Source organism: Macaca fascicularis, chromosome 6 (genome assembly GCF_037993035.2).
Source record: "Macaca fascicularis isolate 582-1 chromosome 6, T2T-MFA8v1.1".
Classification (NCBI taxonomy): domain Eukaryota; kingdom Metazoa; phylum Chordata; class Mammalia; order Primates; family Cercopithecidae; genus Macaca; species Macaca fascicularis.
This window is the reverse complement of record NC_088380.1, coordinates 98,481,924-98,496,033: the sequence shown is the minus strand read 5'-3', so window position 1 is coordinate 98,496,033 and position 14,110 is coordinate 98,481,924. Positions and strand designations below refer to the sequence as shown.

Genomic DNA, 14,110 nt, shown 5'->3' with positions numbered 1-14,110 from the left:
GTGACTTGGGTCTTGGGACAAGTACTGCTTATTTGTTCCTACATGGTCCCTGCTGACTTCATATTATAATATTGTTTAAAAGTTTTCTTTACTGGAGCAAATATCTTCCATTTGGATTATGTCATAAATTTCATCTGGAATAATAAGACTTTCACTAGCATTTGTGTCTCACTTCTTTTTATGTCACTTGTCTGGTGGCACTGAGAATACCTGTTCACTGAAAATGGATCCATTTACAGTCAATAACAGGGAGGCTAATGTTCGTTTTTCTTGGGAAAACTGAAACGCGCACCTTTTATCCTATTATACTAATCCTCCAGCTCCAGATTATCTGATTGTGTAGCTTCTCATTTTCTCTTGTATCTTACCACTATTATTAATAAGAATTCTGTTGCTAATAGCTTTGGAAAATAATATGTGTGCTTTCGGCCACTACCAGTATTTTTATGGTTTGCCTGATTTAGCTGGGCATTGATTTTTCTTCCAAATGCTGCTTTGTTGCAGATCAAATGTGAGGAGCCCTCATGTCCCTCTAGACTTATTTTCAATGTCCTAAATTTTGCTAGAAGAGAATGGGGTTAATACTTGAACTAGGTATAACTAACATTTAACACCTTTAAGTGTATAATCTGTAGTCTATATTCTTTACATGTGATATACCTATATATATGTGTATGTGTATATATCTAGACACATAATAGCCATATATTTACAAATATATATAGACAGAGAAGAAGACTTTTTTAAAAATGTAGGATAATAGTTTTGTAAATATCTGTGCACATTTTTATGGTGAAATTTCTTTTTCCTAAAGTATATTTTATTTTTTAACACACAAAAGTCATTTTTTAGAAAAAATTTTATCAATATACTTTATCAAGTTCCCAGCCCATCATTGTTTTTATAGGCTTTTGCACATGCTTTCTATTTTGGAAGTAATCTTCAAATTTATTTTGTCAAGCAGAATACTATAAGGAATGTTTATAGAATACTGTAAATATGTATTTAATTATGAACTTAAAAAATCTATAATTATTTATTGTTTTAACGAATACATTTTAGGTTTTGGTATAAAATCTTACTTTGTTCTGGCCTGAACCTAACTATTTCTAGGATCCATGGGATTTCATTCATTTGGTTTTTTAATCAGTGTTTTGAGTACCTGGTTTGTATGAGATTATGCTGGGTTCTGAGATACTATGGCAAATAAGCTGGATATAGTCTTTGGCCTCATGGAAATCATTTTACGTTTGTGATGACTGTGTCTAAGGAACTTCAAATATTCTTTAGGTTTTTTTCCTAACAGCAGGTCTTCTTTTGCCCAGGGCAAATATGTAGGATATATTCTAGGAAATGTCCTACAGATGTTCCATACTTCTTCCAAAAATAAAAAAGTCATAAATTTCTTGACATGGAAAAAGTGGATAAAAACAATGCCTGCAGGTCCTCCATGATTTTCTAGCTACTAGTCAGGCTTACTTTTTTTATTTATTTATTTTTCTTTTTTCTTTTTTTTTTTTTTTTTTTTTTTTTTTTTTTTTTTTTTGAGACAGAGTCTCGCTCTGTCGCCCAGGCTGGAGTGCAGTGGAGCGATCTCGGCTCACTGCAAGCTCCGCCTCCCGGGTTCACGCCATTCTCCTGCCTCAGCCTCCCGAGTAGCTGGGACTACAGGCGCCCGCCACCGCGCCCGGCTAATTTTTTGTGTTTTTAGTAGAAACGGGGTTTCACCGTGGTCTCGATCTCCTGACCTTGTGATCCGCCCACCTCGGCCTCCCAAAGTGTTGGGATTACAGGCGTGAGCCACCGCGCCCGGCTATTTTTATTTTTTCTTCGAGACAGAGTCTCTCTCTGTCACTCAGGCTGGAGTGCAATGGCATGATCTCAGCTCACGGCAACCTCTGCCTCCTGGGTTCAAGCGATTCCCATGCCTCAGCCTCCCAAGTAGCTGAGACTACAGGTGCACGCCACCACGCCTGGCTAATTTTTGTATCATTAGTAGAGACGGGGTTTCATCATGTTGGCCAGGATGGTCTCAAACTCCTGACCTCAGGTGATCCACCCACCTCGGCCTCCGAAAGTGCTGGGATTACAGGCGTGAACCACCATGCCTAGTCAAAAAAGTGGAGTGTTTTTTGGTTTTTTTTTTTTTTTTGTCACCAGTGTTTTATGCAATAGCAACTTTTTGGTTGACTTCTGAGACCCAAATCTAGTTTTTTTTTTTTTTTTTTTTTTTGGTGCTTAGAGAGTGATTTTTAACCACAAGGATTTTTTTTTGTTTTGGTTTGTTTTGTTTTTTGAGACAGAGTCTCGCTCTGTTGCCCAGGCTGGATGGAGTGCAGGAGTGTGATCTTGACTCACTGCCAGCTCCGCCTCCTGGGTTCACACCATTCTCCTGCCTCAACCTCCCAAGTAGCTGAGACTACAGGCGTCTGCCACCTCGCCCAGCTAATTTTTTGTATTTTTAGTAGAGACAGGGTTTCACCGTGTTAACCAGGATGGTCTCGATCTCCTGACCTCATGATCCACCCGCCTTAGCCTCCCAACCACAAGGATTTTTATCTAAAGCTCATGAACCCCTCAGACAGGAGTCTCAAACTCTAGTGTGCAAAAAGCTCACTTGGGACACTTGCTCAAAAGTAATATTTCTGGGCTTCGTCCCATAGAGATACTGATTCATTAATTCTGGAGAAGATCCAGAAATTTGCATTTTTAATGCTACAGAAGATCCTAAACTGTACTGCCCTGTGAGAGCCAAAGATGGACTTCAGGTGGTTCTGTTTAGCCTTCACACTGTGACTACATGAATTGTATTCAATGAGAAGGTCTAGGAATCTTTAGATGACTTTCCTTAGTTTCTTAAAGGGGTCTGCAAAAATACCATGGTAATGCTAGAAGCAGTGGTTTACAAGTGGAAGAGGGTACTGGTAAAATCATCCACACAACCAGCAACAAGAACCCACAGCAAAAAGTCTAACAATGAAAGGAAAATCTATAAAGCAGATACAAATACTCAAGTTGTAGAGGAATCCAGAGCAGTGTCCCCCACACAGCTGTTTTTGAGAGTATCTCAGAAGTGAGCAGATATGTGTTGATAAACTGGTGTTCATTGGTCAAAAAGGTTTGAGAAACACTAAGTTTAGAAAGTTATTACTTTATTATGGAAGTAAATAGAGACTTTAATATGCTATTTAGCTTTGTGAATTACTTTAAGAAGAATTTAGTATGTAGTATTTCCCAAGTTTTTTTGGTCATAGAACCCTTTTCATATAATCTAAAATGAAAGCAATTTCAGAAATACCCTTTAACAGAGGGACAAACAATAGTCCCTGAGTGTAGCATAGAAATAAATAACTCATTATAACTGTATCATGAAGAAAAATTTATATTGTTTTAAATACAGTAAATAATAAAGCAGAATATTTTATACTGCATTTTAGAAAAATTCTTATTAAAATTATCTATAAAGAAAAAACCCTCAACTATCTACTTATTATTTATGTGGACTTACTCATCTAGTTGATGGTAAATTAAGTAAAGACTTTCTCTAAAATGAAAATTTAATTTTATCTTTATAATATTTTGGGGATTTAGGAGAAATGCGTATTTCCTAAGAATCATAGAGCTCATCTTACAGCCAAACAATAGTTATTACGTCAGATATTTTACAGCAATGGTTGGCAGCATGCCAGACAGAGTTGCTTGTGTATAAACATGTATGTCCAAAACTTTGAAGCACCACAGTTCCATAGTGATTTAAATAAATAAATAAAGGCCAGGTTGACTTAGTGGGGGAAGGAGAACTCCTAGATTGATTGTATCCAAATAAAAGTTTTCAGAAGGGCGCGGTGGCTCACGCCTGTAATCCCAGCATTTTGGGAGGCAGAGGAGGGCCAGCCGGGGCAACATGGTGAAATCTCGTCTCTACTATAAACACAAAAATTAGCCGGGCATGGTGGTGGGCGTCTGTAATTCCAGCTACTCAGGAGGCTGAGGCAGGAGAATCGTTTGAACCCGGGAGGCAGAAGTTTCAGTGAGCCGAGATGGAGCCACTTTTTTTCTTTTCTTTTCTTTTTTTTTTTTTTTTTTGGAGACAGGGTCCCATTCTGTGGCCTGGGTTGGAGTGCAGTGGCGCAATCTCGGCTGACTGCAGCTCCACTTCCCGGGCTCAGGTGATCCTCCCACCTCAGCCTCCTGAGTAGCTGGAACCATACAGGCTTGCGCCACTACGCCCAGCTAATTTTTGTTTGTTTGTTTGTTTTGGTATTTTTTGTAGAGATGAGGTTTGCCGTGTTGCCCAGGCTGGCAGATAACGTTTTCTGGAGAGGTGACTTAGAGAGGAGGAACAAACAAACAATATTGAAAAGTGCGGAAAGGAGATTAATTTAGCAAAGGAGAAGGTCAAAGGAATTTCTGCTGGGAGAAACTCTTTCCTGATTTTGTTAACAACGAAGAGTTTAAGGGACAGAGAAACATGTGCTTAGGTAGATAGAAATCATGAGTTAAGGTGTGATGATTAGGACACTAGTCCTATGAGATACTGTGAGGTAAAATAAGTCAAATAAGTTTGAGAAATGCTACTTCGTCCTTTGTGTTTAATTTTGCTTTAATTGGCCTTTCACAAAATGAATTTATCACAGAATTATTTTCCCCATAAATTAAGAACCCGTACAATACCCCTTGGGAGAACACTGAGCTGATAGTAATAGGAAATAAGGGCTACTAATTAATGGATCGCTACCATAATCATTGGTTCTTTGGGACAAAAAAAGATTAGATTTAGGTCATCTATTTTATTCTGTCCTCTTACATTATTTAGTTATAAAGATTCACTGAATTGAAAGAAGATTTACCTTTCACTATTGTTATATTCCTGGAATACAAGATTCTTCTAAATCCAGGTCATGAAAGTAAGACCTCTTCATGTAGAATCCTCAGACCTTGCATAATTGTCAGCAAGTAGCAAGCACTCTTATATAATTTTGACTCTTAAAGATTCTTCTTCGGGTGCTTCTTTGCTTACTTTATAAACATTCATAAGACTTCCAATTTGGAATTGAGCCAGATAAAGGCTTCTTAAATATGCTTAATTTCTAGTGAAGCTATTGAATGCCCTTTCCTAATAAAGAATTAGGAAGGATTCTTAAAGCCTTTGAAAATTTAGTTTATAAACATTTTAGGTCCAAAAGGAAATTTAAGGTTTAGAAGGTTAAACTATCCACTCATCTACATGAGAAAAGCTTAAGATAAGTCAAATAGACAAAATGGTACCAACTAAATAAAACATAATATATTTATTCTGTTTTCATTTGGGGGCATAATATTTCTGGCAAAGCCTTAGTTGTATATTCTGCCTGTACATACTTGTATTCTCTAGTATGCCTATAGAAGAACAGTAGATGCGAGTTAGATTTTCATGTATATTGGGCTAATGTCAACTTAGAGACGAAACAGAGTTTTTGTATTTACTTGCAGATTTTTTAAAACCTTATTACTGTTTCAGAACAGTGCTAAATTTTACAGTCTAAGTTGGTAGACAGCTCTTTCTCATATTACCGGCAAAGAGACCGTGACATTTTTGGTCCTCAGTGAAAGACTGTTATAGGACTACAAGTTTGATGCTAACATTTTAAAGTTTCACTGAAGTGAAGTGGATTAGCCATAAAATTGTTAGAGTTCTGGAATCTTCCTTCTACATCCATGTGATGAAGGTAATCTTTTTTTCCCATGGAATTGCCAGACCCTATACAGTTTTTGAATAGCACTTGTATTTTGTCTCTGAAGGCATTTTGTGCTAAGTTTGTAGGTTTACAAATTTTCCAATTTATAATTAAGCTTCAAGCTATTTCTTAAATATGTTGTAAGAAAAGGCATTAATAAAGAAAGGATTCTTTTAAATCCTTTAAAACTTGGTCAAAAAGACCATTTAGTGATGTAATCTAAAATGAAAGCAACAAATTGGAGTTAAGAACACGAAATAAGTGAATTATTCTCCATACTCTTAAAGAGTATAAAGGGATTTTACTATCATGTTAAAATGATAGTATGACTTTACTAGTAGCATAATTATAAGAGGGCAAAAAAAAATCCTTTAAGTTGTATTATTCTTATGCAAATAATAGATATCACAATTATTTAGACAGAAGTTATTTTTAAACATGACTTTGTGAATTATGTAGTCTATATTCAATAGCTACCTTAATCTGCTTTTTTTTAATGATAGGAGCAACACTTATAAGGTCTTAAAGAACGTATCTTTAATACAGTGTTTTGTAATATGTTTATTTTAATTTCAGACTTACAAAAAGGTTGCCAGGATAATACAAAGAATTCCTTTACATTCAAATTTCCCAAATGTTAATATCTGACCACATTTCGACTTTTGCTTTCTCTCTCTCTCCTTCTTTGAAAAATTTTATTTTTTCTTGAACTGAAAATAGTCTGCAGACACTCTTACGTATTTCAGTGTGTATTTCCTAAAAACAAAGACATTCTCTTGCAAAACCACAATACAGCTATATAAATTGGGAAGTTTAAGTCATATAGTAATAGCATTGGATAGTAGACTTCAGTCAGATTTCACCAAATTATCCCACGAATGTCTTTTATATCCAAAAATGCTGATTATGTATTAATTTCAGTTTTACTTAATGTCTATTTAGACTCCTTTAGACTAAGTCATTTCCTGGCTTTTGTACTTCCTCACATGGCACTTTTGAAAAGTGCAGACCAGTTATTTTGTAGACTGTCCCTCAATTTGGGTTTGTGTAATATTTCCTTGTCATTAGGTTTAAGTTATATGCCAGACTAAAAAAAAAAAAAAGCAGAATTGCATAAGATGTGATTTTACAAGAAATCAAATTTCTATTTATAACTCTGAGAATCAATCTAATCATTTAATTGCTATATTTGCCTCAAACAGAATATTCATCTCCAGCTTCCCAGAAGAAAAGATACTCCTAGGAGATTTTATATGTATTTCTTAATGAACTAACTTGGTTTAATTATGGAGGAACTTGTTAGTTTTTAGATGGTTTATGGAATCACACAGATCGTTCTAATATTTACTAAGAAGATAAATAAAAGGTATGACAGTCTTGATCTTTTCTTTTCACAGTTACTCCTGAATGCCCACAGAAAGGAAGAAACTTCTCTCTCCCTTTAGACAAAGTCGAATTCTTATCGCAGCTCATAAAATCCTTTATGAAACTGGAAAAAGGTGTTCAAGAATTGTTTGAAGAAATACTTTTATCACTCAAGATAACCAGAAATACTTCAGGTAATATCCTCTTTTGTTTAAATTTGTAAATCTATAATTTCTCTGTGTTTTTGCTTCCTGCTGCTTTGAATGAAAACGATTACTTGAAAAAAAAACACGTGAAAGAATTCTTAATAAGCATTCAGTATAATGCACACCATGCATTATATATAAAAATGCACACATTTTTATCCTTCGTGCTTGGCAAGTTTCTTAATTCTAACTGACAAAGCATCATACGTCACTTCTGGATGATTTTTAGCTAAAATTAGATCAATTTTTCTTTTCAAAGAAACACAACTAGCATTTGGAAAGAATAAGCAGACTGGGTGGTCTAGTATCTTTTCTTTTGCTCCTAGGACCCAGATGATCTTGAGCAGAACAGTTAGTCTCCTTAGACATGAATTTTCTCATCTTCAAAATAATGATATAGAGCTACATTAATTTTCTCTTTGTTTTCTTTCAGGATTAGATGCTTCAGATTTCAATATGTTATAATGTTATGTAGGGTTGTGAGAATTAAATGACAGTGAAAATAAAATACCTAAGGGAATGTCTAGTATATCATAAATGCTCAATAAATGTGAGTTGTTAAAATAGTAATTATGATTATGGAATATGTTGTTTTTAGTCTTAACAAAAATCCCTTTGAAAGAAGCCATGCCATGTGTACGGAATAATATTAACATTAAAGGTAAAATTCAAAGGCATAATGGATGAAGTGTCTTCTCTGTTATCATATCTATATTTATAAAAATTTTCATTTTCCTCAGGATGAAATATACAAAGTTCTCCTTTACATGATGCCATATGCCATTCTAGGGAGTGTAAATATATATATTTGCTGCATCTGCAAAAAAAAGTGAAGGAAGCAAGTGATTAACAATTAGTCTGAAAAATTTAATACCCAAAACCGATCTCTAGGTAAAATTATTGTCACTCAACATGTTTACTCTTGTATTCCTTTACTTACTTTGCCCATGTAAATAATGTCAGAAAAGTTATAGGGTTGGAAATTTTGTTTTACATTAAGCATAGTTTACTGGCCTTCTTTGTTTCGGGTGAAATTTAGGTAACACTGTTGTATTATAAAATAAATAACATAGATTACTTTTTCAAAGTTGGAGATAATTTGAAGAAAAAATAAAAATGGACTATAGATTTCTGAAGCCAACCCCCCCCCAAAAAAAAACCAAGGGGAAAATAATAAAAATACAAGTCAGAAAATATGAGTATTAATTAAAATAGAGAATGAAAAAGTAGATTTCATTAGGAGAGAATGTGACCCTTAAAACATCTTTTAGATAGAGTTTGACTGTGAGGTCAAACAGAGATCTGAATAGAGAAATATGATATCCTCATTATTGACTGACATATTAGTTCCTGGAACAGTTGACATTGGAGTTGGTGCTCATCCACTATGCCTGGCTAAGATTTATCATCTGTCATCTATATCTCTAACAGATCTTTTCTGAGGTATGGATCAAGAAACAGAATGAACTTCAAAACATCTAGGCTTCTCCCCATTTTGAATGATCTTATGTTAGTCCTAGGCTAGACCCTTGGGAATTAAGTCAGTTTTGTGAACTTTATTCTTCTTAAAGTCAGCATAAATTCAAAATTAGAATTGTGTTAGGAGGTATTATAAAGATATAACACTGAAATGGCCAAGAATTGAAGCACAGATTTAGCATGCTGATTTTAGAGAAAAGAAGAACAATTTTGAAAACGGTGATTCAACTCCATTAGATTAATATCAGGCAATGTGGAAACTTGCAAATGCTGGATGTTTGAGAGCAATGGTTACCATTCTTGAATAAAGTCAACAGAGCAAATATGTCATTTGTCACAATATACTGTTGTAAATATGCCATCTTATAAGCAGTAAGGCGGATAAAAGCAACTTCAATATCGTGTTAATAATAGTGGACCATGTGAACACATTTGTGGATTATCAAACACAGGATGTAGAAGGAATTTCAAGGGGCAAGTATAAGAAGTGTCTAAGTACTAGAACGTCTCCTTGTGATATATGTAGTCTTCTTTGTTGAAATTCATATTTTTTTGGTCGCAAAGCCAAGATTGATTTAATCTGACACAGCTTTATGTAAATGGATTCCTGAGAAGAATGATCTTGAGGGAAATTGTCAAGAAAAATCTTAAATGTTTTATTCAGTGTATCCAAGTTAATCAATTCTTATCAAAAGCACTGGTTTCTTAAATCAGGAAGGAAAAGACTCCTTGAAATGGATGATTAAGGAAGCCAACTATATCTTAACTATTGGGTATTTCCCAATAGTTTTGCTTAGAAATCTTGTAAGGAAGAGAATGGGGGGGGGGGGAAAGAGCGGAAGTCATTTGGTTTCCTGTGTGTTTATTTTGATTGGAGCATATTTTGCTAATAAAGATCTTGGAAAGAGTTGCCTATGATGTCTATGTAACCCAAACATATGAACAGATGAAAAGTGAGTTTTTTTTTTCATTGTGCACATTTTTAAAAAATGTCCAGACACTTAACATCACATAGAGAAACTATAAAAATGATTAACCAAATATTTTACTTTTTACTTTGATGTTTACTATTATATTGTAGACTTAGCCAAATTGGCTGTTCTCTCACTAATTTGATTGTAGACAAGAGATTTTGTAGAGATACAATAAATATTTTCTGAGAAAGAAAAGATATTTTGTCATTATTTGCTTTTGTTTGGTCATGATTTGATGGTTTTCTATTTTTGTCACTTCAAAAAATGATAGGACATTATTTGACTGCTGTGGTGCCTTACTGTATTTGGTGATGATATCTTATGGAGTGGCTGTGGATTTGATTTATGGGGCATTTCTAATGCTTCTGTGGAATAAAGTTGTTCTTTGGGCAATTCCTCAATTTTTCCAAAGGTGGCATCTGAGATTTATCTAAACCAGGAGGCTTCTTGGCCCTCATTTTTCTTTAGCCCCAGCAATGACAAAGAGCAATGGCTGCTTCAATTGGATGTAAGAAGAACACTTAGGGTTTGTCTCAGAAGAATCAAAGATTTCAGATCTTCTGAAAGATTGTTTGTACTCTTAGGGGGTCTTAAGAGGGGTCAAATGGCTTCTAAGAGTTCCTTAGCTAGATGGTTAAGGGATTGTATTAGGGAGGCGTATGTAGTTAAGGTAAAGAGGCTCCTAGGGTTTGTAAAGCTCATTACACTAGGACTTTAGCTGTTTCTTGGGCAGAGAGGTCGAAGGCTTCCACATTGGAAATTTGCAAGGTGGCCACCTGGGTTTCTCTTCATACTTTTTCATGGTATTATCTCTTGGATGTAGTCTCTTCTACAGATTCAGCTTTTGGTGGGAGGTTGCTTGTGAGCCAGAAAAAGAACAGTGAAGAAAAGAAAGACTTGTAGTTCCCACTTAGAGCTGCCAACAAGGCAAGTTGCTTTGTAGTGCACACAATGGGAACCTATGAAGACCAATTTGGGTGTGAAAGTGGATGTCACAGGGAAGTACTGCCAACCTCTACTCTCTGTGAAAGAAAGCGGCAGTGTAGAAACTAACCAGAAGTGTAAAATGAACCACAGAGAACTCTGTAGGGGAAGCTGTTGAGCAGCTGGCATTCTTGTGACCCTCTGCACTCTTCTGAGGTTCTTAATCTAGGCATGCTTTTAAAGAAACCAGTATTGACTGCATGCAAATAACTATATTTTACAGTGATGAGCCGAAAGTGGGCTACCTTCTCTAGACAATGATAATAAGTATATAGATTTTAAATACATTTTTAAAATATATGAAACAATTCATCAAATGTTTAGAGTTCATAGAGTTTTACATTGCCAAATTTCAAAATTGACCATTTTGAATTCCAAACAAATGTAAAAATGCCACAATTTGTTAAATCCAGAAGATATCATATTAGTGTAGATCCCATGTTAGTAATCCTACCTAAAGATGATAACTTTTGCTTCCCTGTACAGAATTAAGTTTTTTTAAAACCATTTTAATTTGGGGCAGGGGGATTATATTTTAAAGGCTATCATAATTGCTTGATAATTCATTTTCTATATCTTACCATAGAATTGCTCACCAGCAAGAGAAGTCTGGAAAGTTTCTTTTTTTCCTTAGTCATCTTGAATATAGGCAGATGGTTTGTATAAACATCTGAGCACATTACTTTGAGTGAATAAACATAATGTATTTGGAAGTGAAATGATAAAAACAAGATAATTAACTTTTTCTGTAAGTCTTAAACTCTAGCTACACAATAGCAGACAGTTACTTCCAGAAACAGATCTCCAAAGCTTATATTTCAATCTAGTATTATTTTTCCAGAGTAAATACCTTTTACATGAGCTATCTATAGAAAAGTAAAGTGACGTTAAGAATCCAACTGTTGTCCCTTCTTGTCATTAACAACTTGATCTTTATTGTTTTTTCTTTTTTAAAAAACAGAACTTTTGAATGGGATGAAAGAGTAACTACTTCATATATATTGCCATGTTAAAAATAACTCAAAATCTTATCATACTATGTAAATGTACTCTTTTATAACAATTTAGAAAATGTAGAAACACCTCGTTATTTCTACTAGAGGAATAGTTTTCCATTGGTGCATAATTTAAGCAGTTATTCATTGATGGACAGTTAGGATTTTTTTCCCTCTTCATTTGCTACCACAAAACATGATATGGCAAATTTCCTTAACTATTTCTTATATGTACACAACTATATCTGGATGGTAAATTTCAAAAGTAGAATTGCTAAATAAATAGGCATGATCATAAAGAGGATGAAAAGATAAGCCATGAACTAAGAAAAAACTATTTGCAAAACACATATATGATAAAGAACTTGTATCCAAAGTATACAAAGAACTCTTAAAATTCAACAAGAAAACAAACAACCCAATTTAATAATTCATAAAAGATCTGAACAGACACCTCACCAAAGAGGATATACAGATGGCAAATAAGCATATGAAAAGATGCTCAACATCATGTCATTAGGAAAATGCAAATTAAAACAAGATGACACTACACACCTATTAGAATGGCTAAAATCCAAAACACGTACAACACCAAATTCTGGCAAGGATGTAGAACAACTCTCATTCATTGCTGTTAGGAATGCAAAATGGTACAGGCTCTTTTGAAGACAGTTTGGCAGTATCTTACAAAGCTAAACATAGTTTTACCATACAATCCAGCAATTGCACTCATAGGGATTTATCCAAATGAGTTGAAAACTTACGTCCGTATAAAAACCTGCACAGGAATGTTTATAGCAGCTTTATTCCTAACTGCCAAAACCTGGAAGCAGCTAAAATGTTCTTCATTAGGTAAATGTATAAACAAACTGTGGTATATCAATACAATGAAATACTATTCATCGATAAAAAGAAATGAGATGTCAAGCCATGAAAAGACATGGAGGAACCTTAAATGCATATCACTAAGCAAAAGAAGCCAATGTGAAAAGGCTACATACGGTATGATTCCAACTATATCACATTTTGAAAAAGGCAAAACTATAAAGACAGTAAGCAGATTAGTGGGTACCAGGGTGAGGGTATGGGAAGGAGGGATGGATAAATGGTGTAAAGGGGATTTTTAAAGCATGGAAACTATTCTGTGTGACAGAGTAATGGGGGGTACATGACATTATACATTTGGCAAAACCCATAGAATTGCACAACACAAAGAGTGAACTATAATGTAAACTGTGGACTTAGTTAATAATATTTTTACATTTGTTCATCAGCTGTCACAAATATACCATATATTGCAAGATGTTAACAGTAGAGGAAACTGAGGGCAGGGAGGAAGTATATGAGAACTTTCTGTACTTTCTGCTCAATTTTTTTGTAAACTGAAAACTTCGCTAAAAAATAAACTATTAATTTTCAGAAAGTGGACATTTTGAGAAAGATTGGCAAGTCAGCTTGTCATATCTACTTTGACAGTTGATGGTATTTTTGTTGTGCAGACTTACTTTATGGTTTCTGTATTTTGTGTCCTGAAAGGTCTTCTCTATGTGGATCTTTTTAAAAAAAATTCCATATTTTCTTTTAATGGGCTTATAGTTTCATTTTTCTTCATTTAAAATTTTTTGACTAATTTGGATTTTATTTCAATTAGAAGTGATCCTTATTTGTAACACCGTCTTTTTGAAAATACATCATAAAATGCAAGCCATAAAAAAGCATTTTAAGTTAAATGGTATAACACTGTTTGAGTCTAAAACCTTCTCTATGTTGTGATGTGTCTTGAGAAATGGAACAGAATTCTTAAACTGCAGTCCATGGGCCCATTGGATTAATTAATGAGATTTACAAGAGGGCCTGGGAATCCCCAATAGTGTGTGTGTGTCTGTGTGTGTGTGTGTGTGTGTGTAATGCACATGTGCCTGCCATACAGTCATATTATGCATTTTTGCATGTAGTGTTCTGTCACTTTAATCATGTTCTAAGAGTGTTCATTAATCCAAAGATGATTAAGAAATACCAGAGTTGATGAAAACTTTTCCTCAGAATATATAAACTCTGATAAAATTTCCCAAAATAATGATGTTAGTGCCAACCAAATGGATTTTTTACCTTTAATACACTTTATGCCCAAGATGGTTGAAATTAACATCAGAACAAAACGCTTTTATTTCATCAATTGTACTCCTTAGAAATCAATGACAATTAAGTTCATAGAACCACATTTAGGAAAAGAAAACATGCATCTACTAGATGACTCTATTGGTCAAAGTCCCTACTGATAAAGTCAGTTAGATTTTGAAATTTGCTTTGCCCAGGCATAAAGAAATTGATTCTTGGTAAATCGTGGGGAAAAAAAAGAAAAGTTAGATCATAACATAGAATTCATCATC

General features: G+C 34.4%; 1 protein-coding gene across 17 annotated transcripts in view; it reads left to right on the top strand.

Annotated features, from left to right (window-relative positions):
* Positions 1-14,110, top strand: part of KIAA0825 (KIAA0825 ortholog) — a 473,576-nt gene that overhangs the window by 119,885 nt on the left and 339,581 nt on the right. For 15 of the 17 annotated variants that reach the window (XM_073993835.1, XM_073993834.1, XM_073993826.1 and 12 more), the window contains one exon: positions 7,115-7,276. In XM_073993835.1, the coding sequence (XP_073849936.1) occupies positions 7,115-7,276 (162 nt within the window). Of the gene's footprint in view, positions 1-7,114; positions 7,277-7,721; positions 8,406-14,110 lie in introns of those variants that run through there. The other 2 variants (XM_073993836.1, XM_073993837.1) reach the window with 1 other exon arrangement.